Below are 26,031 nucleotides of genomic sequence, written 5' to 3' on the forward strand. Positions count from 1 at the left end.
GCTTGTATTCAAGCCATCACGGGATAAGTACATGATAAAAGAAATATTTTTTGGGGGGTGAAGTACCACTTTAACACATTTGAGAAGCCATGCGTTGTGTGCCAAAAACGGTTATGACCGTTTTTGGGAAAACTAAATCTTATTTTTCGAAGATTTAGACTCCAATCCACTTATGACTTCAAAAGCCTGTATCTCGGCTCCTGTGTACTTTTTTTCTAAAATATGTATTTTTGACTATTTTCGACTATTTTCAACTGGCTGCAACTATGGAACGGATTACCTAATGTTTTACATTTTTTCCCCCCGATTGTACGAGACCTCTATGTGTGTAATGAGGGGATCACCTTGAGGACGGTGATCACTGAAAATATTTTGTGACTACTTGAAAAAGGTTCAAAAATTGTTAAAAATCCAGGCACCGACTGTACCCTGTTTTAAAAAGACCCTGGCACTCAATGTGTTAATACTTAAAGGGATATTTCACTTTCAAAAAAACTTTGGGTCATTTTATCGTCTACTCAGGCTTTTGTGAACCCCCCAGACCGTTTTTAAGTTGTTTGATTCAGTATTTAGATATTTGATATTCATTTTATCAGACACGCCCCCTTCCTATACAAACCCATTGTAACTTCAAACTCCATTTTTAACATGTTAGATTCAATAAAAACACCCGTTCTGGTAACTCACCCTGCCCTTCTAATACGCGAGGGGGCTGTGTTTTTTCCATAACGTTTTTCATTTATTTTTAATACAATAAATAAATAAAATAAATGAAAAAAGTAATCGATTTAAAAAAAATATATATATATATTTTTTGACCCAAAGACCAAGGAGATATGATTTTTCGAAGATCTAGACTCCTATCCACTTCCTTGTTAACTTAAACATTCTGTATCTCGGCTCCTGAGTACTTTTTTCTTTTCAATGAAAAATCTCTGGCAGTGGGCAAACGCGGCCAGAAATAATTCAGGCAGTGAATGAGTTAATGTCGGTTTCAATACATTTTCAGGTGATTGCCCCAGCCCTAATAGAATGGATCGAACAGTGAATGTTATCGGTTTGAATTATATCCACAATGTTTGTTAACTCTTCTCCTCTTGCAGGCAGTTTACGGCGGCCCTGGCTGATCTGCATGAAGCGGCCAAGCTTTGCCCAAATAACCGGGAGATCCGTCGTCTGCTGGCACGAGTGGAAGAGGAATGCAAGCAGATGCAGCGCAGCCAGAGCAAACCTTTGCAACTAGGGGCTGCAGCTACCTCACACCAGGCCACAGGAGACCATGACTCTGACCAGGAGCAGGAGGACGAGCAGGAGGAGTGCTCAGAGCACAGCCTGGCCAGGAGCCTGGATGGCCAAAGAGACATCTTGGAGGAGAGAGAGGAGGAGACCTCGCAGGCCTGTTGGTCACAGAATATCTACTCCCTCAACAGGGATCTGCCCTCTGACCCTCCTAGCGCCAGCAGCCAGGGTAGTCAGAATCCAAGTCCCAGACCTGGCTCGCCGCCGGGCCCGAGCAGGCTGCCACTTCACCGTTACCCTCGGGAGCACAGAGAGGCGCTGGCCCAGCAAGGTCTTGTTCTACAACCCACCAAGCAAGCCCAGATAGTCAAGACGAACCAACATATGAGCTCCATGCAGGTCGGGGGAGGTGCGGGCCGCTCAGCAGGTGGGAAGTCTCAGTATGGTCCCTCGAGCCCGCTGCCCAGCAGACACATGTCCAGCATGCTTAAGGCTGGCCCGGGCATCGACATCAGCCCTTTACCACCCCCGACTGAAGAGCCTGTGTATGGGGACCGTATGTCACTGGCAGCTGCGTCCACTTCCATGGGTCACAACTGCGATGAGAGCTTACGCTTGTCCCAGGCCTCCTACCCCTCCTTCAGCAGCTCCAAAGGTCAGGGGCAAGAAAGACTGTCTGCTCATTCTGCATCCTCCCTGGACGGGTTGGTCTGCACCGGCCCCGGGCCTCAAGGTAACCACGTCGACCCGGGAAAGGAAGGTGGGTGTGGTGCGGCAGCAGGCAGCATCAGAGTGTCCAGCTCCACCAGCAGTCTGGCGTCCAGCAGCAGCTTGTCGGACAGTGGCAAGCTGGGCCCTGACGTCCGTACCAAGACTTCAGACAAGACCAAGCACAGCCAGCAGGCCAACTCTACTGCAGCAGAGTTATACAAACCCAGACCCTTTATGGGCCTCAAGGACAAAACGGCACGTTTTCTGCCGCCAGTCCAGCAGCCAGTCCAGCAGCACCAAGGGTTGCAGAGCCATCCGAGCCTGCAGGCCTCCGGCCGCAACTGGCAAAACCACTCCACAGAGGGACTGGTGTGTCATAACATGTCAAGCATGGGCCTGCAGCCGGTCAACTGTGAGCTGCCCTATGGCAAAATGGTGAGCGCTTACCAGGAGCAGCACAAACCTCCACCACCTCAGGGTGCTTTGGCCATGGGCAGCTTACAGAATGGAATGCATGTCAAGGAATTCACAGAGAAGTTCTGCCAAGCGGCCACATGTTACAAAGAATCCAAGCCAGCCATGGCAATGGCGCACACATTTATGGACAAGCCCAAGCAGCCTGGCCTGACCCGAGATAATCCCAACATCCACGTAACGTCAATGAAACCAAAGCGATCGTTTATAGAGTCCAATGTGTAGAGATGTTTATCCCATCTCACACACACTGCACACAATAGCAAAAACACATAACTGGAGGAAGTTTTTACCAGCCCTAGAAAGAATAATGTTTTAATTTGAAGCCTTTCAAAGAGAATGCAAACAACGTATGGTTTTCTTCTGGGACAAAGGCAGTGTGGTGATTGCTTTTCTCTCCTCCTCCAACTATCGCTTGTTGCTGTCTGCTTCTGTCACAAGACAGCATTCTCCCTCTCATTCAGCCAAGCTGGAGACATTGCACTGACGAGTGAAGACAGTCATACTCATAGACAAAACAGTGACAGCAAGCACTTTATACGCATTTAGGCCTTTCAAGTGCTTAAAACGTATTCGATTACAGCGTATTGTTATTATGAATCTATTAAGTGAGTTTAAGTGGGGTTTGAAAATGTTCCTTGTGCCCATGGTGCTGAGAGATGAGGAATAGAAGGTTTTCTGTTCACATGGGAGATGAATGGATGGGCATTCCTGTGTTCTTAGAAGGATGAAGATCCTCGTTATGTACATTATATAAATATGTATTTTTTTCCCTTCTTTTGAGTGAAGGTTTATGTCAAGTGTATTGACCAGTTCAAAATTCTGTGTATTTTGAGTTTTATTTTATGCACAAATTTGTTTTTGCGGATGTTGTTAAAGGTTAAAAAAATGTATTTGTTAAATATGTTTGTACATTCTATAAATCGGCCATATTAACAATGAAAACTAAATCCTCTCCGTACCTGCTTGTTGTTGCTGTCTAGTTTAATTTATTTACAGCGCCTATGGCTTGGTTAATTGTAAAAGCAATATATTTTATATAGTTATTTTTGCACAGCTACTAAGACATTTTAAGATCCTCTCAAAATATTGGTTTAAGTGCATGCTACAATTGCAGTTTTTAATAAAGAAGAAAATTCTATTATATAAAAATGTTTTTTGGCCGCTGTGCCATCAGCTCTATTTTAATAATGTATAACTTGCAATTGTTGCCCTGTTTTCGGTATTGTGAGCTGTATTAGCTGTGATCACATACTGTTATAGAACATTACTGCCACAGCCATCATTGGGGAAATAAAGACCCACAGAGGAAATAAACGGGACTGCTGGCTTTCATTCTAGCGTACTTGCACATAATTCAAATTAAGATCATTTTAATGTTCGTTGAAGAATTTGTATTTATCATTATTCACAAAGGTAAAATGATATACTGTAGCTGTTTGGCTTTAATGAGTTACTGTACAGCCCACTGATCTTAACCCATTTAGACCTGCAGCCGATTCTAAAAACGCCTTCTAAATCCTGACCTAAGTTTTCTGAAAAACTTCTAATATTTATTCAAAAATTACAACAAGCTCTATACTGTACATAGCAACAGGAACCCCAAAAGGGGTTCCCGTCCAAAATGGGTTAAATTGTATTCATAGGAATGCTGTCAACTCATATCGACAATTTTTCTCTATGTAACCTTTTCATTATACATAGTCTAAACACAGTAGCTGTGAAAATAACTTTCTACACACAGACTACTAGGTTAGTATCCATTGCATTGCCAACTTATAATTGCAATTTGTTTTCTTGTAGATTAAGTGCACTTGTTACAAATAAGAGGTGCCATGAATGCCAACAATGATTAATTAATATTTTCATATTTGTTAATAATGAAGGTGAATCATGAAGCTTTTACATTTACTGACTGGATTTCCATCGTCTTATGGCTATCTTCAGGGACCTGTTAGGAGTGACCAGTGTGGTCTGCAGAGGTAAGTTGGTCATGGGACTCGATCGGTTCTTGGCCTTGATCCAACTCTCGATGGCTTCTCTCTCATAGGAATAGCCATCTGTTGGAAAAAGTAGATACATTAGATACAGTGGTGGACAAAGTAGTAGTTGAGTAAAATATGACTCAACTACAAGTGAAAGTTGCTCTGTCAAATTTTAACTTGAGTTAAAGGGGTGGTGCCATGGTTTTGCACTTTTTCTGTTTTTCATGTGTCTATGGGGTTGATAGAACTTCATTAAGCCCCCTGGTGGTGTTTTTATGGTGTTTTATGTCTTCTCTGACTATTTTGAGTTTCTACCTGGAGGCTGAAACCTTGAGGGTCAAACGTGCCAATAGAAAAACAGCGCTTTAGTGACATAGTAAAAACATACCCTCCCCCTCATTATCATAACACAACAGGTGTGGGCATGAGGAGGCGGAGGGACTAGGACAGGTGGGTGGTGCTAAGGTGGTGGAGGAGGTGCTAAGGTAAGCTAACCAGGTATACTTAATGAACTGGAGGCGTGTCCACATAAAAACATATTTTTTACAATTTCTGTACACTTTTTTGAAAGAAATCTTCCTCCTAGTATAACCATAATACCTGATGATCATGTTTTAGGGGGGGGGGGGATCACTGAAAATCACGACACCCCGTCTTTAAAGGTAGGGTAAGTGTTAAATAGCTCTATATTCTGATAGTTCAGTAACAGGAGTCTCCATGTCTCTCCAGCTCTTTATTAAACAGAAAATGCATTTTCAGGCCGGGATACCAATTTTATCCAGTCAGGATACAGATTAAACAAGTGAAATTGGAAGTGATGACAAAAAGAAATGAGCATACAAAATTGGAACTGGAACACAATAAGAAGGAAGCTAATAGGTACTCTCTCCTGATTGGCTGAACGTTTGTCACCTACCTGAAATTTCATTTTCTGTTCAGAGCTGGAGAGACCGGGGACCCCTGTGACTGAACAAACACTCTATAGCAATGATTACCATCAGAATATAGAGCTTTAACCTTTTAACAAAAAAACTTACCCTACCTTTAAAGGACAACTTTGTTTTTTACAACAAGGGTTCTTTTATTATTTTTTAATAATTAGAAGTTGAGTGTTTAAAAAAAAAAGAAAAAACACTCTATAGCAATGATTACCATCAGAATATAGAGCTTTAACCTTTTAACAAAAAAACTTACCCTACCTTTAAAGGACAACTTTGTTTTTTACAACAAGGGTTCTTTTATTATTTTTTAATAATTAGAAGTTGAGTGTTTAAAAAAAAAACATTTATTGCTTTCTATCGTTATAGCAATTTTTAACGGTGGCATTCGGGTAATTGGTAAACATAAAAAATAATTAATAAGCCAGCTATTTTTGTCTCCGCAAGGCCAAAGGCACAGAGGTCAGGGCAGAACCTCTGCCCCGACATTTTCACAGGTGTTGTTGAGGTGTGTTATGGGGAAAGACTGCAGGTACACACCCAGGTCCACAGAGGGCGTTATAATGAACGATGGGTACTATCATACACTCAAAGTGCACTTAGACATGAAGAGAACAGTACCTGCGGCAATGACAGGGTCTTTCATCAGCTCTCTGGTGATGGGACACACAAACTCATCTGGAGCTTCTGAACCATTCTGTTCTGCCTTCAGGGCCTCAATCTTCCTCATGAGCCGACCACGCAAACCCACAGACTCTGCAAAGTAACACTCCAGTTAGTATTCATGGCTGGTGAAAAGCGCAGCAAGTGCTCCATTTAGCATGAATTGAAGACAACGTGAATTAAAAGCTACGTGCATACCACCCTCAACCAATATCATTAGTGTCAAAATGTTTTCAATTCTTTTCATAAATGTGATACTGCCAGATAATAATAAATATTGGATTTTATTTATAATGCACTTTACATTTGTGAAAATCTCAAAGTGTACAATAGGCAATTGCATAAAAAAGAATCACACCATTAAAAATATCTAAGAAACTGAAAGAAAACATTTAAAACATGAGGGCATAAAGCCTAGAGGTAAAACCAGTGTAGCAAAAAAAATGCTTTGTTGAAAAGGTAGAAGGGGGCTCGGTGGCGCAGTCGGTAAACAGTCCTGGGGACGCTGTAGGCGCTGGGGGTATGGCCTCAGTGCCCATACCCTAGGTGGGGTTGTTCTCCCTGTACCCTCACAAAGAACATGCAGTAATCCTGGTCTCTATACTGCCCCCCCCCTTGGTCAGCCAGAGCGTCTGATGGAGGGGAAAGGAACTGTTTGGAATAACGTGTCCTTTCCACGCCCTACGTAGAACCGGGGAAACACCCCCTGTCAGGTGATAAGAAGCGGCTTGCTAGCTCCTCATGCATTGAAGGAGGCATGGCAGAGGGAGAGTAACGCACAGTATTACATAGGCAATTGGCATTGAGTGAAAAAATGGGTTACAAAATCGTGTGATAAAAATGTAAAAATAAAAGTAGGTCTTTAGTCCTCTCTTAAAAGAGTCAACCGACTGTGGTGCTCTCAGGTGGGCAGGGAGGGCATTCCACAGTTTGGGGGCGGCCGAGCAGAAAGCCCGGTCACCCATGGTACGTAGGTTGGTCTTGGGGGTTTTGTGGAGGTTAGTGTTTGAAGTGCGGAGGTTGTGGAGGTTGTGGGTCGTAATTCTTTGAGGTAGGAAGGAGCGTTGCCGTGGATGCACTGATGAGTCAACAGGGATACCTTGTATTCGGTCCGGAAAGAGACGGGAAGCCAGTGGAGTGAACGGAGGATGGGTGTGATGTGTTTGTGGACTCTCATGGAAGATGTTTGTGACAATTAAATACCATAGGATGGATGGATGAGAGAGAGAAAATGGAACACAACAATCCTTGTATCTCCATATTTCAGCTTTTTGCCAGACCCAAGGGGTCGGGCTTACATGAGGCTTTGTACCTGTTTCGTCCATACATGGGCATGGTCACTTTGTCCTCCGACCCCAGCCAAAAAAAAGTCTGTCACCCAATAAAGTCTGTCCATACATGGGCATAGAAGGGACACATGTCGTGCAAAGCCCGGCCATTCAGATTTCAACCACTAGGGCATGGTCACTTTGTCCCCCGGCCCCAGCCAAAAAAGTCTGGCCCCCTTTCGTCCCCTTCGTCACGAACTATTCATGACATCATTATTATGTCACAAGTATGTAATTAAGTGTATAAAGTGTTTTTTAGGATTCTTAGGTGTGTTACATACTAGGACTTCATTCTGGGTCTGGCAGAACCAGGTCTCCGGGTCTTGTTTGTAAATGAATACCCGACACGATTTACATTAGGACAAATGTACGCAACTGTAAAGACGAAATGGAAGCAGGGAGGCGGCGTCACATCCGCTTTATCCCCGGATCATTTTCAGAGCTCCCGTGCGCCAGACTGTATGACGGAAGCATTTGAAAATTGACAACAGTCTGGCTCGCGAGACTAGGTGGAGACTGACCACCACGATGGTGCCACCTTCCTGACTGGCTGCTGTGATGGCTGTGTAATTCAGGGAGTCACTGCAGTGGCATTCTTAGTGCCTGCATTCTGAGGTGATCAGAATATGAGGCATGGTACAAAATCACTGGTGAACTGAAGGGATCTTTAGCAATGACCTCGACCTATTTGGAATACTGCTGGGATTAGTATGCATCGTCGTCAGGGGGCTTCGGCTCTCTCTCTCTCGTGTTTTTGCGCACAGGCTGGCACAGCCTGGGAGCCTAGAACCAGACATCCTGAGATTGACGTCACTGGGCACTTTCCCGCGACCATCACCATAGGAAGCACCATAGATGACAGGGAAGCATCATAGGAAGTACCATAGTAGACAGGGAAGCACCATAGAAGATAGAGAAGCACCATAGGAAGCCAGCTACGCACGCAAAATAGACCCTATCCTCAATGAGACCTGCAGGATAGTGACTGGGTGCATTAAAACAACCCCCGTACCCTGCCTTAACACCCTCTCTGGCATCGCCCTGACATCCGCAGAGCAGTCATCGCCAAAGCCAGGCGCACAAAGCAGGCCAATGACAACCGGCACTCACTCCATGAACACTGCCCCCCAGAAACGGCTCAGCTCCAGGAGTAGCTTCTTGGACGCCACTGCAGAACTGGAGACCACACCACCTGCTGCCAGGATTACAAAGTGGCACAACCAGTGGAACAGCCTGGGCAGCCAGACAACCTGATGGACAGAGAGAGGCATCACCCCAGATGAATGTCTCGCTACTGGCCATGACCAAACTTGAGCTGTCTGGAAAACACTGAACCGTCTGCGGGTCGGCGAAGGACGCTGCAAGGCATCCATGAAGAAATGGACAGTAACATCTCCTGATGCATGTGTGTGCGGTGAACCACAAACCATGGTACACATCATGAGATGTAGCTACGCTCCACAATGTACTGGAGATGACCTGGCCGAGCCAAATGCTTTTGCACTCGCCTGTGCCAACCACTGGAAAGACATGATTTAGACGATGGCCGGACACGAGGAAGAAGACCATGGGAAGCACCATAGATGAGAGAGAAGCACCATAAGAAGCAGCATTGATGACAGGGAAGTATCATAGGAAGCATCATAGTCTGTCTTTCTAGAAATGTTCAAACTTACCTGGAGTTTATATGCAGAATAAAAAGCGATAATTTCCCCCTTATTTTGATGTTAAAATGTGTGGCAGCCAGCAACAAAAGTATTTGATATTTAGTAGCCTACAGCCTATATCTTGGATGAATTCAACAGGATAAAGTTAATATTGCAGCTCAGTAAAGACAGTTCAGCTGTCACTAGCCTATAGCGCACATTAAAACAGTGATTCCCATACCTATTAGAATGAAATGAAGAATGAACTGCCGATGGTCAGTTTTGAGGAAAAAAAGAAAAATATACGAGCCTCTAACACTGCAAGAGTTTCGTATGAGTATGAGCCTACAATATTTAATTATTGATACATTTACACAAGTAGTGGTTTATTTTGTAATTCAATGAACACACGATGCACTGTATTTTGGTTTACTCCCCATTTTAGGTCCTCTATAAAGTCTGATGGCGTTCACACCTGTAACAAACTGGACCATTGTTCGATTGGAAGCGGGCCGAGTCCAGGCTTTCACTTGTTTGATCAGCACCAGGGTTCGAAATTTGAATGCGCGTTCACCTCTCCAAAACTAACCGGACCAAAGAAGAATATGCGTTAGCATGTAGATCTGTTCTTTTTGTACAACAGAGTATACAATAGGTATACGGTGCATTCTATAATACAACAAAATATTATGTAGCCTTAAACAGTCTCTTTGTGTTTTAACTTTTATTTACTCTTATGTCCCATATTTTTTTTAAATTAATTTAATTAACACATACATGTGTATAATAAATGAGCCAGGTGATTGCCACGGCAGAACAGCAATAGTTTGCCCAGCGTTTTAATCCATTTTGGGGAATTTTGACATTTCTTCAACTTACAGTTACCGGGGTCCGTATAAGCCATATTGCTGTTCTGTTTTTCAAGCACCGGTGGAGTTGCATTCTGAGAAATTTGCTGTGAGAAGTCCGCACAAGTTAGCTCTGATGCATCGGTAAAGTGGGCGGATCGAGTTCACATCCGGGTATTTGGACTGTACTTGGCCAGATGCGAATTTAGGATTGGAACCGTACCTGGGTAGTGACTGACGTTTCATAAGTTCGCGAGGACACAAGTACAGACAAGTACGCATATTGAGAAACGGCCCTAGGTTTTTCGCTTTTTATATAACTATGCTGTTTCCTTGGTGAGAAAGAAAAGGCAGAAAAGCCTCTGTGCATCTGATTTATTCAAAATCATTCTTGACAAAATTCCAAGTTACAAAACACACGCAAGACCAAGCAATTGATGAATGGCGGGTTAACTGCATGCCGGTACACAACACGACGACAATGGCACCAGGTTCTGATGACTTCAGCATCTTGATAAAATTACATGATCAATTAACCTGCACCTACATTCATGTGAAGAAGCCCTGTGAGCCTGCGTTGAGAGGATGTGAGAGATGTGATTAGATTAAAAATGCTGTGCAGATACAGCATTAAGGAAACAAATTGTTGAACTCCCAAAGGGAGATGAGGGAGTTTGGAGCTTAGCCAGAATGTCTTCTCAAAATCAAACTCATTAAAACTCATCAAGTCATTCAATTAACTAAACCTGTGTTGTGCTCCAATGCACTTTTTCCGTCTTTAGCTGCCGCTTACCATATGTTCTTTTTTTTTTACAGGAACAGTGGAGAGAAGCACAATCCTAAATACTACATTTGCATTTAGACTGATGCTTTAACGTGACATGAAAATAAAATTGCAGTAAAGGCAGGCTGAGGAGCCACAATCTGTTCTATTTCATGGCGAGAGGGAAAAAAAACATGTCCAGAAAGGTAGCATTCAGAGTCAGACTAGGCATGGGGGTGTGATAGAGTACATAATGATTCTGCCTAAGTCTCTACAGAGATGCATTGAATTATGTCGCTGAAGAACTTTTTTTTCCCCCTCACTTGAAGATTCATGAATATTTCATAAAGTAAAGCGGAATGGAATCTAATTTCCACTCTGCGTGCGTGCGTGCGCGCGTGTGTGTGTGACTGTGTGTGCGTGCAATGCATGCGTCTACACAAACAGCACGCCTAGAATATGATAGTTTGTTAAGTGCAGAGAACAAAGGACAGTGGTCTCCTCAGCCCTGATTCACTGCTAATGATGAGAGCTGTCCTCCATACAAAAAGACACATGCTTTACCTTGGTCTGCATATCCGAGTCACATTCTGGTCACTACCAGCAGCGGTATGGTACTTTAGGAGATGGGGACACTGTGATATCTCGCCATCCATTTTAAGCTAATTTTAATTGGATCGATGGCTGGATGCACTCCAACACAAAGGGAAAATGGTGCAGAAAAGCGTGTATACAGAACCTGTGTATACCCTTCAGTAAATGGCTGGTGTAGTGTGTCAGTCCACAACAGATAACAGAACAGAAATGTCTCTATTTTGAGGTCATATCGTTGCTGTCGGGCAGAAACCTTGTATCTCCATATTTCAACTTTTCATGTTTTTTCGTCAATTAATGCTCTTCTACTCCCTCATACTAGTGTTACACAAAAGTAGCTAAAATAGCCAATCTACAAGCTCACGTGTCGCAATGCTACACGTTGTGAGCTTGTACTGCAGATCGGCTAGTCTTGCTATTTTCAAACTTTTTTTAAGTGAAAGTAATTAAGTGTGTCTGTGGGTTTTATAAATATTGAATTAATGAAAAGTATTAAGAGCTTGTGATGCGAGTATTAACAAGAGCCTGTGACTAAATAATAATTGGAACACAGATTATTTTTTTCCCCAATTCCTGAAAAGTAACACTTTTGGACATACAAGGTTTCCACCGGACAGCGGCGATATATGAGGATGAAAGGCGGGACCTTCGCCCAGCCCAAAGCCACTAATCTCATTTTCAGAAGGATTATGATTGTTGGTGACTTAAAGGTCATCTGGCAAGGTACTGTCCCTACAGTATGACTTTATAGGCAGGCAGTAAAGCTGTATCTCGGCAACCGGAAAAAATAAATATCACATTTAGGGAAGAGTTACGGCAAAATAAAAGAACAGATAAATGCCTGCAGCATACAGTACTTTCCATTAGAAACTCACGATAACACTGGGAGAAACAACCGAACCCCCAGGAAGAAAGCAATAAATCCTAATGTTTCTGTGTGTGTGTATGTGTGTGTGTGCGCGTGTGCGCGTGCGTGCGTGCGTGCGTGCGTGCGTGCGTGCGTGCGTGCGCACTCTATTGTAAGTGTTTGTATGTGTACTCATCCTTACCAATTCCCAGCTCAGAGGCCAGTATATCTTTGTTTAGCTGGCTCAGCTCTGGCCCATCTATGTTGTTCACTTTAAAGATGCTGACAAGCTCCTCCAGTCCTTCCTCATGCAGCCAAGTCCCCACGTCCTCCTCTGTCCAATCATCAAGCAGCAGCCTGCTGTGACCCGGTGGCTTCCTTCCTGCGGAACACATAACAGGAAGGGAGGAAGTGTTTTGCCGTAATACCCCCCCTCCCCCCCAACATCCTGAATTTGGGCTTATCTGATGCAAACAAACACTTCCCACACATTCCACACAAAAGGGCCACCCATAGAAAACGTATAAACGATAATATTGTGCCCTTCCTTTCTTGTTTTATCTTTCTTCCTCAGTCTCTCTTTCGGTCATAACAAACACACATGAACACAGTCTATCAGTCCCAGTATTAAGAATCTGTGCTCATAGCACCATGGTCAGTACCATAGTCAGCACCATAGTCAGTACCATAGTCATTAACCATAGTCAGTACCATAGTCAGTACCATAGTCATGAACCATAGTCAGTAGTACCATAGTCATGAACCATAGTCATGAACCATAGTCAGTACCATAGTCGGTACCAGTCATTAACCATAGTCAGTAACATAGTCAGTAACATAGTCAGTAGGCTGCACTAGCCCTCCTGCTTTTGTGCCTAGAGGGGCGGGTTTAACATCTCTGGCGAGAGAATGCGTGTGATTCCATTCGTTCACCGATCTGTCCGTCAACCCCCGCCCCGTCAACACGACATTACAAGCGATGCCCACTGCACTCTGGTTGGTTGGGGAAATGAAACACTTCCTATACCCGGAACACCGACGCGCTGATCCAGGCTTTTATTTTTTAGCAAAACTAAAAGCCTGGAGATCGAGACTACATAGTCAGTAACCATAGTCATTAACCATAGTCAGTAACATAGTCAGTAACCATAGTCATTAACCATAGTCAGTAACATAGTCAGTAACCATAGTCATTAACCATAGTCAGTAACATAGTCAGTAACATAGTCATTAACCATAGTCAGTAACCATAGTCAGTAACCATAGTCAGTAACCATAGTCATTAACCATAGTCAGTAACATAGTCAGTAACATAGTCAGTAACCATAGTCAGTAACATAGTCAGTAACCATAGTCATTAACCATAGTCAGTAACATAGTTAGTAACCATAGTCATTAACCATAGTCAGTAACATAGTCAGTAACATAGTCAGTAACCATAGTCAGTAACCATAGTCAGTAACATAGTCATTAACCATAGTCATTAACCATAGTCATTAACCATAGTCAGTAACATAGTCAGTAACCATAGTCAGTAACATAGTCAGTAACCATAGTCAGTAACCATAGTCAGTAACATAGTCAGTAACCATAGTCATTAACCATAGTCAGTAACATAGTCAGTAACATAGTCAGTAACCATAGTCATTAACCATAGTCAGTAACATAGTCATTAACCATAGTCAGTAACATAGTCAGTAACCATAGTCATTAACCATAGTCAGTAACATAGTCAGTAACATAGTCAGTAACCATAGTCATCAACCATAGTCAGTAACCATAGTCAGTAACCATAGTCAGCATTAGGGCTGGGTACGTTGATTTCGAAACCGGTTATCAAACAATACTTTTTCCGGTACCATTTTTTAAACTCATTTTTCTTAAAAGGAAAACTACATTACACATTGAAATTTCTATACAAATCATTATAGAAAATGAACCTAGTGTATTTAACACAACTTTAACTCTTCTGTAACTTAACTAACTAAAAATATTTGAGAACAAACACAGGAAATAAATGTGTGTGTGTGTGTGTTATATATATATATATATATATATATATATATATACATATACATATACATATACATATATATATATCAATGCAAATGGTTTCGATATACCCCTTTCGATATCCCCTTAGGTTTCGATACCTAGTAGTATTGATGCTTTCATTTCAATGCCAAGAAAGAAAAAAAATGTAAGAGAAGAAAATAAAAAATTCAACGCATGGTTGTTTTTTTCAAATGCTGCCAGTAAGCAACTCATCAACCTTGGCATCATGACACATGTGGCTAAAGTGGGCAGCTATAATTTATCATACGGGGCTGAGATAAACTGTCCCGTGGTGTGCTGGGCCCGCTAATGACACCTCCTCTGCACCCTCATGGCTTCCATCTCCCATCATTAGCCATGTGAATGATAACCCTGCGGATGGGGGGGTGGATCTCATTACCACGCCGACTGCATGTTTGGATTCCCCTCACCTTTACCCTTCCCTCTCCTTGCCTTTTTTTTCCTCCTTCGCCTGCCTGCAAAATAATCTTTCAATTTCCTCCAGAGATATATAGTTATCCCAAAGAATGATTACACCCTTAATGTACTAGTGAAACAATAGATGAATCAATCCGTGAATACATTTCAGAATGTACACTAGACGAATTGTAAAGCCTAATTTATACTCGGTCACATGCCGAAAATAACTTATTTTCAAGCTAACAACACGCCATGAATATCAATTATTTTGGACACTGTTGTGCGACAGAGTATGTATGAGGTTTAACACTAAGCTCATTTCCAGCACTGCTGCAGTCAGTGGAGGTGTTCCAGAACACGGTGCAAAGCGATATCATGCCTACATGGATACCGCGCAGAGTTGACGCCTCCTCTCTGTGACCCTGGATATCCCAGTCTAGCAAGCTGAGTCATGGAAAGGTTATGTTAACAGTGGTCAGTAGGGCCTTAATAGAACACTCTTGCATATCCTAGTAACCAGGGTGGGGGTAGTGGAGGGGGTTCCTGCATCTGCTTTTGAAATCCCTCCTCTGGTCATTCATTTTGATCACCGGTACGGGATATGTTTTATCCTCGTTTCCGGTCAGACCGAATTAAATACATGCAAATTTGTAAAGAATTATCAAAACGTTCCTTTATTTCCCCAAAATAGCTAAGCTAGCAGATCTACAAGCTCACAACACGTCACATCGCATTGTAAACTTGGCAATTTTTACGATTTGTCATACAAATTAAGTATACTGTAGGGCTCCGTCTGTTTTCTTTTATAACAAATCGAACCCTGACAGTAACTGACCTATTTTTTCCTTTTCGTTTCATCGCCCCTCTGTAATGTACCCATGTTTTGTGTATATGCAGTATTCATGTATGTGCCTGCATGTTCTCAAAGTGCATGTGTTGCATGATATATAGTCGTTATAGTTTTTATACAATTATTTTGATATAGTTACTATGACTGTATTTAATACAGCCCCCTATAAAGCACTTGGTGCAAACTTGTTTTGTTCTTTATAAATAAACGTGAAATGAAATCTCAGACCAATAAAGCAATGTTGCATAGTTGTCCCATATCTATCTAGGCCTCGCTATCTTCTTCTCTTGCTCTACCAAGTGACTGCTAGTGAGCAGCACTGTAGATGGGTAAATAAAGGCTTCCAAAGACTTTAGAATATATACGTAGATCAGAGGAACACACAATTTATTATAACAGAATTATTTACCTTTACATGTAGGCTGCTGCCGTGGTTCAGCAACTATACAATAAAGAAGAAAGAGGGTGTTAATTTTCTTAAAGTAAATGACAGACAGAGAGGAAGACAGAAAGCAACAGAGACAAATTTATGGAGAGATGGAATTTGCTTTGTTAACATGAGTCTGAGTTCTGGCAGAAGCCTGATGAGGCCTCCTGACGTCTGAACACTCAGCTGCATTATGGTCAAAAAACATTTGTTTAATTTTTTAAGTATTGTCTTTCATGTTTGTATTAACTTTTTATTTTATTTTATAAAAAGGCAGAAGGTCTAGTTCCTCAACCCAGCTGGCCCAATAAACATCATTCACATATCGTTTCCAGGCAGCTTCTGTTTCTACTATTTTTTCCCTGGGGAATGGAGGGACTCAAACGTTTTCTAGTCCTGGGGAAGAGAATAAAGTGTCTAGTAAATAATGACACCTAGCCAAGTTCCAATTTCCTTGTTATGCTCACTAACCGGTCGTGCTGTCTCCGTCCCCTGTCCTCCACACTTTAACAGTTTTGTCCATGGAACCGGTGGCAACCCAGGGCATGCTGGGGGACAGGGCTACAGCGGTCACATACCTGAGGGAGGGAGGGAGAAGGGGGGTGAAAGGTGCAATGGGTAGATTAAGGCCTGTTAATACACAGTCTGACAGGCTGCGCTTTAACCTGGTGTCCCTATTTTGGGCAAGTCATTCACATTAAGCACTATAAATATAACAATAACTATATTGTTCACCATTGTATTTGTTATAGTTGTGCTGTGGACATCCACTTGACTTGAGAGCAATGTTTAAAACTATATTTTTATAGTTTATAGTTGTTGGTGTGACTATGAACGACCCTTTATAACCGAAAATAGCTGATCTACAAGTTCAAAACGCATAGCATCGCAACATGTTGTGAGCTTGTAGATCAGCTATTTTTGTGTGACAATGTCATGCCATGAAGAATAAAATAAAATAGGGCTTGAGTGGTTAAAAGCCAAATTAATGTTTGTGGTGAAAAACATGGAAATAAAAAATAAACACCCACACATCCAACAAACCAAAAATCTAAAATTTTCAAAGCACTCTGCTGACGCTTGCCCATGGTGCCGTGCAGACAAGTCCATAACACTGCATCCACACAGCACAGGGTAAAACTAATGGAGAATAAATCAGGTCATTTGATCTCAGACAGTGTGGTTGTACACCGGCTGGGGGGGGGGGAGGTTAGATAATGATCAGGTTGTGTGTACCTGTCATGCTCGTTCAAAGTGTGGAGCAGAGCTCCCAGGTTCTGTGAAGGAAATCATAAACAAAACATTAGCATTAGAAATGTTCACTGTTAACAGAGACTGTGATGTAAGGATGAAAAGCATCGTATTTTACGCACCGCATCATACACTGCGATGGTTTTGTCCACTGAGCTGTTGGATGACAAGAGAAAAAATATTGTTATTATTTGCAGACATTAACGTGTATTAACAATGTAGAGCTCTCAATGTATCATGCAATTAATGAAAGACAAAATTGCATGCAACTGAAGTGCAAGACAATCCAGAGGCAAACATTTCTAAACTCAAGCATAAGAAAGAAGACTGTGACTGCTATCGAAGCCAAAGCCAGCAGGAGCCTGAAAATGGCAAGACACACTCCCCTAGTGACCAAATAGAGAAACAGCAGGATCAGCATGTGCTGTTTAAGGTAAAAGCGGTAATATTGATTTGGGGGAAATATTAGTCAGCGCTGATTAGATGCTGCGGCGATAACAGAAAGGCTTTGTATGTCAAGAGACAGCCTGTTACCCTGAGACAACCATCTCTCCATCCCAGGAGAATGCACAGGAGAGGACCGGGGCTGATTGTCCAGTGAGAGTGTGTAGCAGCGTCATCTCACAGGCTGAGAATCAATAAGGCACACACACACACACATGCGCACAGGACACACACATACGTGCGCAAACACACATGCGCAAAGTTAGTCAGACCTCAGATGGCACCATTGTCTGTCCACATTTGATCAGCTAGTACCTAGTACCCCCTGCAATTTCTTCACAGCAAACTTCACACATGAATTCAGGTGCATGCACACCTCAGCACCCCACCTCCCCACCCACACAAACTCTGGCAGACTTCAGACCAAATCACTGTCAACCCCCTGCAATCCATTTACAGCAAACTTTTCTGTCAATAACTGCTGCTGAGTAGCTATCAACTGGGCTCCCCCACTGACTACTGCATCTGCAAAAGGTTAGAAGACTTCTTCTTTTTTTTAAACACAAATATTGGCCAGAAATAGCAATGTATACAAACGTGTCCAGAATGCCTAGGATGAAGCAGTTCAGCATGAATGCCAAATACTGTAGAAGGTAGACGAGCACTGTTTTAAACAACACAATTCCTACCAAAGATTGGTGGATGAAAAACTTTAAGGCAAAGGAATAGGTTAGCAAACTAAGAGTTTACAGGGTTATTTGCATGCGTGATTGAGAAACAGCCATGGTGAACAATCCTGAGATGTAACATCGAACCAGATAAGAGATTTTTTTAAATGTACATTTATCGGTCAATGTTATATCAAATACAGTCAATACACTATTATGTACAACTAGCAACTTCCTCCACTTGTGATGATGTGTAACTTTATTTATTAACTTAATAATTATAAAAGAAAAACAGCTAATACTGTTGTCTAGATATACAGTAGACAACTTATGTAAATATCTTAAGTTGTCCCTTATCCATTGCCCTACCTTTAATTTTTCACCTATAATGACATGCCCAAAATTGGGACTCCAGGGTTAAAGTGGTTCAGGTAATCTCTTACACCCCCCCCCCCCCCCCCGCTGTCTAATATCCTCACCTGCTGACTTCCCATTGCAGTGGGTTCAACGGGGCAATGAAAGAGAGCAGCAAGGGAAAAAGACTACAGTGAGTGGGTAAGGCTGTAAAATTTGTTTTTTTGTCTGTGTCCTATGTAGAGGTTGTGCAGACAGAAAGGCTCCCTGTGGACTTCCCAGTGGGTCACTGCGTGGCCCGCACATCACACATACTCCCCAGAAACAGATGTTACCACGGCAACACATACAGCTCAGCCACTGGCAGCATTCTGAACCGTAACGGTATCATCGAGGTAAGGAGAGTATTGATTGTAAAGAGAACTGTTAAGGCTGCTGATTGGTCGTAAAACTTCACATAAACCGTAAAATACGTTGAAGCACATTATGTTCATTAACTGTTTCAGATGATTCATGAGGCATAAATGTCACAGCGGATGCGTGTTAATATTTCCATGTGTGCAGGTGCGCAAACAGTCACACAAACACAGCAGGGGGTAGTAAGGCTGAGCGATATGGTATAAATATCACAATATTTTTGACAATATCACAATATTTGACCAAAAACCTCAATATGGATTGTTCCGATAATATCGGTATTGTGATAACAATAATAAATTATTTAAAAATATATATATATATATATTGTTTTAAGTTGACAGTTTTTCGTATTTATTAAGCCTACGTGACTAAAACCAGGAAAAATCACTATTGTCATATCATAATGATATTATGTATTATAATAAACATACTATTATGATATCCGAAATCCCAAACAATATCTAGTCTCATACAAAGATATCGATAACGTGGCCAGGCCTGACACACACACCTTCCTCTGCTGCATTCAAGCAGAATGTCTTAAAAGTGATGATCCATTATTAATGGGTCTCTTTCCCACTGATTTATTACACACACTAGACCTAATGAAATGATTCTATTCTGTGGGGGGATTTCAAGGTTGACCCTCTCTCATAGGTGGTGGAGACTGGAGAAGGGAATGCAGGGGCCTACTGTACCTGTTCCTCCACGCTGGGAAACAATCCATATCTTCAGAAGGCTGTCTTGTCCACAGGAGGCCAATCGAAACTCCATGCAGCAACCATCTAGAGAACAAAAGCAGCACATTTCTCTCTCCATCAGTGTTATCATGTTGGCTGGGACACAATATCATACAAAGTGGGAAATCTTATCATCAACAAATAGCATACAGTATGTAAACTAGGAAGTTATGTGGATCTCAGACTTCATGTGACTAGCCTGTGATAACAGTCATCTACATGATGTCAGTCGTCTATGAATCCAAATTAGGGCGGGCGGGCAGGCAGGCAGGCAGGCAGGCAGGCAGGCAGGCAGACAGACAGACAGACAGACAGACAGACAGACAGACAGACAGACAGACAGACAGACAGACAGACAGACACACACACACACACACACACCCTGTCATAGATGGCTAGCATCTTGCAGAGCCAATAACACAGGATTGCACTGTTCTTATGCATTAGTTGTCACTGTGTCTTTGGATGACACATGGATAAAATCTAACAAAAACTTAATTCATCAAAGCTAATTTAAATGAAGTACAGTATGAGTCTCACCACTTTCATACTGGTGAGCAAAGTTGCAGCAGGTGACTCCCAGGTCATGGGCATCCCTCTCAGAGTGGAGCAGGTCGGCGTGGACATCCCACAGTTTGATGGTACCATAGGTGCAGCCAGTCACAAACATCTGGCCACATGGCGTGAAGCAGCATGCAACCACACTGGCCTCACTTACAGCTAAACACCTATCAGACAAAATTAAAGCCTCTTTTTTTAAATAGGATATAACCTGCACACCGAGTTATGGTTGAGACTTCTTTAATTATTGTTCACAGAGGAGATTGTGTGCCTGTATTTAGGCCAGGTGCTGGACATCAAGGCATCGAGGCAAGAATCAAGGAGAAGAAAAAACATCCGCACTCTGTTTGAAGCTCCAAAAACGTACTTTATTAAAAAATAAAGTACGTTTTTGGAGCTTCAAACAGTGTGGAATGTTTTATCTTCTCTTTGACTTCTTTAATTAAACATCTTCGTAGGGTCACTTAAAAACACCTGTTCAGTCCGTTATATGTGTCACTCCAAGAGTGGACGCACCTGTGTAACTCATCAGTCATTATTGTGGGCATGTGTAGTATAGGCCTACTTGGGTTTAAAAACAGAAAACCTAATTATATATAGGCTACAAAACTGCTAAAAAAATGAGATATAGCCTACATGCATATCAGATATCATATGCACATATCCACTTTAAAAAATATATATATATCCAGGGTCATAGATTGCATTTTTTTGCTGTGTTTTTTTGTATCAAAAGGGCCAATGATATGGATGTACCGATTTCACTGGTTTAAACATTTACAGTATGTAACCGACTAAGATCTAGTCTAAAATGAAGGAAACACTCAGAAAACAGCCACCACAATTATCCATGCCACTGTCGCAAAATTGCTTACTCAGGGTGAGACAATGTAGGACAACTTGTTGTGATATGACACTTTAATAAAATTGAATTGAAAATAGGTAAAGTGTGATTATTCCATTTAAATTGTGCAATATTCGAGTAAAGCTATTAAAAAAAACACGCATTATTTGACACGTTATTTTCGACAGTATATATTCTATACCTGCTCAGTGTTTTAGAGTTAAAGTCCCACAGCGCCACGGTTCCATCACAGGCCGCGGACAGGAGCAGGGTGCTGTCTGGCGCCAGTGCGCATGCTCTCACCGGGCTGCGGCCTGGGTGCTCCAGCGTCCCCAGCAGCTCACCTGTCGCAGTGGTGGAAAAAGTACTCCCATTATTTACTTTAGTAAAAGTATAAATACTGCAATAATGTAGAAATACTCTGCTACAAGTAAAGGTCCGGAATTCAACATTTACTTGAGTAAAAAAGTACAAAAATATTGGTATAAAAATGTACTTTAGGTACCAAAAATATAAAGTACTCATTATCAAGACCACCATTATTAAGTTTTAAAATGTATACAAATCTTTATAGCAGATCTACAAGGTCACAATGCCTGAATCAAGACGCATTGTGATCTTGTAGATCGGCTATTTTCAAATGGCTGAAATATAGTGCTGAAGTGGTTAATGTATGTTTTGTAATAATCAAAATCAACAAAGTAACTAGTAACTAAAGTTTTCAAATAGTTGTATTGCAGTAAAAAGTACAACATTTGCCTCTGAGATGTAGTGGAGTAGAAGTATAAAGTATAGAAAATTGGAAATACTCCAGTAAAGTACCTCAAATTGTACTTAACCCATTTAGTCCTGGAACGCATCTGTGTCATTTTTAGATTTCTTTGGCTATTCAAAAATAGCAGATATACAAGTTCATCGCGCTAAGCGTGGCACTAGCTTGTAGATCTGCTATTTATGTTTTTATCTTGAAAATGTGTGCAAATCTTTAAATATATATTTAAAAAACTGGCCTCAGGTTTTAATTACTTGAGTAAATGTACTTGGTTACTTTACACTGGCTCACCTGTAGCTGAGCTCCAGATCATAATGGACGCGTCCGTGGAGCACGTGACCAGGTAGTCGCCACAGGAGCTGAAGCGGCAGCAGTGGACGCCGTATCCATGGCCCGAGAGAGGCGAGAACGGCAGCTCAGAGAAGCCATCGTTCGCGTCGTACAGGCGGATGGTTTTGTCGCCAGAACACGTGGCCAACAGTGTGGGGGAAAAGTCACAATCATTCACCTCGTCTCTGTGATGTTGCAGAGTGCACATTAGTGACACCATTTTGTGATTGTTGTTTGTTGAGGCGGGTCCCTGGTGCTGGATCTGCAAGTGAAACGGTTTACTCACAAGGTGGCGCAAAATACCCAAGCATTCATTCAGCAGTGGTGTAAACTGTAAAGTAACTAAGTACATTTACTCTAGTACTGCAATTTTGAGTTACTTTTTACTTTACTGAGTATTTCCAATTTGCAATACTTTTACTTCTATTCCACAACATCTCAGAAGCAAATATTGTACTTTTACTCTACTAAATTATATTATAAAACATACATTAACCACTTCTGCCCTATTTTAGGCTATTTGAAAATAGCCGATCTACAAGATCTGCTATTTTCAAAAATTGTATTACTTTAAGTATATTTTGATGCCAATACTTTTGTACCTTTACTCAAGTAACATTTTGAACACAGGCCTTTTACTTGTAACAGTGTATTTTTATATTGTGGTATTGCTACTTTTTTATTTAGTAAAATATCTGAGTACTTCTTCATTCATTCAGTAACAGTACTGGTTTGGGCTGGCACTGTCTGCCACTGTACAACAAACAATGAGACACTTACCTCTCACAGCCAGCGTAGCGTGTATGTCGTTGCCCTTTATGTAGAACAGTTCAACACTACTTCGTTTTATTGTTCTGCCAACACAACACTCACCGTTTATCTGTCATGTGACGCTGACAGTGTGTACAAGGTCATTCCTTCTTTGTTAATAACTGCATTACTAACTAGCAGGCAAACATTTGACTAGAAATGCTTGCAAAACACTGGGTGGGTAATCCAGTGTAAATGGTTTATTCCAATTTACAGAGAGTACTGTAGACTCTACAGTGATTAGAAGTTAAATGGCATTTGTCTTCGGTAAACCAAACTTTAAACACAATGATATTGTAATTTCAAGTTCTGCTTTCATTAAAGGGCTTTAATGCATATTGAGCATGTTGCCATCCAATATCACAACAACCTAACCTTAGGACAACTTAGTACATGAATGAAAAGAGGAACAAAATAAGAAAGGTAACCTAGCCTCAAAGCAAGGCAAAGATATTTAAACTCCAGACTTTCAAATGGAGAAGTGTTGACAAATGGCATGTCATACCAAGTCTCTTGGCATAGCCCACAAGCCAATGTAAAATGACATTTCATTTCAGAAAGGATAACTTCGACATAATAGTGGGAGACGCGACTGGATGCATTCAAACTAATCCAATTAAAACAGGTACGACTGCTATGTTTAAAAACATGTTTTATTAGATCCGTGCCACACACCCACTAATTAAAAATAACAATCCTACAAAACTTGCTACCTTTTTTCCACAATATTTATAAATAAAATAACTTCAAGTACTCTGACCTGGTAAAAAAAAAGAAGAAAAAAACTGCTCTAGATGCCACCAGTGGAACATGACGGGCTACACGTTTGAACAGAGTGCTCTAAAATGTCCCGTGTTTTTCTGGCAAGGCATGCTGCAGGAAATACAAGGAGATGAAGCCAACTGCATCATATCAGTTATGCTCATGATATGAAGCTCAAAGGACTTACATTTTGTATGAGGGTCTCCTACACTCTACTGTGTAGTACAGACACAGGCTACAGTACACACTGTAAAACAAGTAGTTGCATTAATGTCCACCACACATTTCTTTTTCTTTTTTTTTCAAGGGCAGGCACTACCAATACTGAGAATACCACAGTGTTCTTGGGTGGATATACAGTACAGGCAATGTGTATTACTTTAAGACAAATATGAAATGCTACAATCATTCTAAGGCATAAACAATATTTGTAACAAGACTGTACTGTATGTACATATTATACATATTACAAATAAGACTTGCAAATATTGACATACTGTAAATGAACACTATATACATATGTGTCAATGATGCTTCCCTGTGTTTTACAAGTAAGCAGTTGCAAACATTTATTCACAAATGCAGCTTAACAGTATTACCGTACAAGTCTACTGGCTCCCTAGAGGCACAGAGCTGTAAACATATTTTTTATCAACATGTTTCTTTTTTATTGGCTTGTTGAATGGTTGATAAAAAACATCTTTTGTATTTATTTATTTTTAAACAGTTTTGCTACTTGGTACTTTTCTTCCTTTTCTTAGAAAACAAAGATTGGACCATTACAACATAAATATTGGACAGAAATTAAATACATTCACTATAGTAATGATGGTAAAATAAAAAGTAAAAAGCCTATTACAGTGGGAATCGTCTCTTCCAAGTCACAACATTGATAATTATGGAGTCAGTGCATTTCAATACAAGAAACGGTATTGCACTTTGAGATGCTCGTCCACTGTTTGTTCATTCTTTCTAGTTACAGAAGGTGCATTTCTCTGCTCACACTGATCAGTGTCAGAAATGTGTAGGATTACAATTGCGTATTCATTTAGTGTTGCCAAAGAAGAGAGGGTCTTCAACTGGAATTGGAGTTTAATGTGTAGACATCTGGTCTCTGTAAAAATGAGTCAAAGCTACTTCAAAATGTTTGCTTCAACAGTTCGGTCCATCGTTTTTCAAAGAATCTCCTCATGCTGTGGCCAGCCCGTCCGATATCAGAATTATCCTCATTAAACTTTTCGCAGTTGTCAAAAACCAGGTTGACATCGATGATGAACGTCTCCAAATTTAGATATCTGAAATCAATAGAAATTGCATTAAGTTCTGACATCAATGTATACTACAATGTGTATGTAATGACTAAATGAGTAACCTTAAAAGACATTCAAAATGAAAAACATGTATGGTACACAGCAACCTCAGTGTTCATTTATCTCTGAGGGGGTAAAAATTGACCTGTAAGGGTGTTTACACTGACTGACTACAATGAACATACTGGCTGTTGACAAGCTTTTCTCTGATGGTGGAGAAGTCCATGGGCTTCTTGATGATTTTCTTGTAACCGGGGACAGCTCTGGGGTTGACGCGCGTGAGGAAGGGCCAGGCATCTTGATGGTCTTCAAGTTCAGCCAGCAGAACTCTGGGGAGAATAAACCTCAAATTAATAGGTCTACTATACGGAATGCTTCTGATCTAAGGACAGGAGTTAATACAGACTGTCTTTTTACATAATAATAGCAAAAAATTATTCATTACTAATTTAAAAAGTTGTATTATTACTCCCTGGGAGCAATAATTTGTAACATTACTCAAATTACTTTCACACTAAAATTGGCAATTCCCCCTTCTCTTTGCTTAAAAAAGTAAAATCACATTGCCTCACCTGTATGGTTAGTATACTGTAAATGTTCAGGGTAACGCAACAATATTGACGTCCAATCAAAGTAGAAGGAATACAACCACCTCTCAAATATTCTGCCAGTTCTCATTTAGGTTAGCTAGCTTGACATGTGAATACAAGAACTTATGAGCTCATTATGATCTCAGGGGAAAGTGAGGTTGGGCATAATCTTTTGATGATTCAACTTGAATCCGATATTTAAAAAGTGTTTATAAAAATACTAAATGTTTGCTTTACAGGAAAGAGTCAAAAAAGCAAAGGCAGAGAGGAACCTACAGAACACAGATCTCAGCTTGATTTGAACAGATCAGATCAGCTGTGAACCCCAACAAAGTAAAGTACCTTTGTATTGGCGACTGCACAAATTCTTTAATAGTGATTGATTAC

General features: G+C 41.2%; 3 protein-coding genes across 14 annotated transcripts in view; 1 reads left to right on the forward strand and 2 right to left on the reverse strand.

Moving 5' to 3' along the window:
- tanc1b (tetratricopeptide repeat, ankyrin repeat and coiled-coil containing 1b) overlaps positions 1–3,559 on the forward strand; it is a gene marked incomplete at its 3' end in the record, with an annotated part of 133,343 nt that extends 129,784 nt beyond the window's left edge. For all 4 annotated transcript variants that reach the window (XM_080456950.1, XM_080456952.1, XM_080456951.1 and 1 more), the window contains exon 26: positions 1,104–3,559. In XM_080456950.1, the coding sequence (XP_080313076.1) occupies positions 1,104–2,649 (1,546 nt within the window). The remainder of the gene's footprint in view (positions 1–1,103) is intronic.
- Positions 2,824–22,392, reverse strand: LOC308105975 (WD repeat, SAM and U-box domain-containing protein 1; the record flags this gene model as incomplete). The annotated part of the gene is made up of 12 exons (XM_080456955.1): positions 2,824–4,484; positions 5,969–6,103; positions 12,239–12,418; positions 15,771–15,803; positions 16,260–16,366; positions 17,025–17,065; positions 17,162–17,195; positions 17,574–17,667; positions 19,624–19,710; positions 20,206–20,393; positions 21,273–21,414; positions 22,134–22,392. 12 exons carry the CDS (start codon positions 22,390–22,392, stop codon positions 4,333–4,335), a joined length of 1,452 nt encoding a protein of 483 aa, XP_080313081.1. The 3' UTR covers positions 2,824–4,332.
- Positions 22,393–23,617: 1,225 nt separating this feature from the next.
- baz2bb (bromodomain adjacent to zinc finger domain, 2Bb) overlaps positions 23,618–26,031 on the reverse strand; it is a 63,779-nt gene continuing 61,365 nt past the window's right edge. For all 9 annotated transcript variants that reach the window (XM_080412908.1, XM_080412909.1, XM_080412912.1 and 6 more), the window contains 2 exons: positions 25,240–25,383; positions 23,618–25,039 (listed from right to left, as the gene is read on the reverse strand). In XM_080412908.1, coding sequence (XP_080269034.1) covers positions 24,883–25,039; positions 25,240–25,383 — 301 coding nt within the window. In that variant the 3' untranslated portion in view covers positions 23,618–24,882. The remainder of the gene's footprint in view (positions 25,040–25,239; positions 25,384–26,031) is intronic.

Source organism: Gymnoscopelus braueri (assembly GCF_963280865.1).
Source record: "Gymnoscopelus braueri genome assembly, chromosome: 18".
NCBI classification, from domain to species: domain Eukaryota; kingdom Metazoa; phylum Chordata; class Actinopteri; order Myctophiformes; family Myctophidae; genus Gymnoscopelus; species Gymnoscopelus braueri.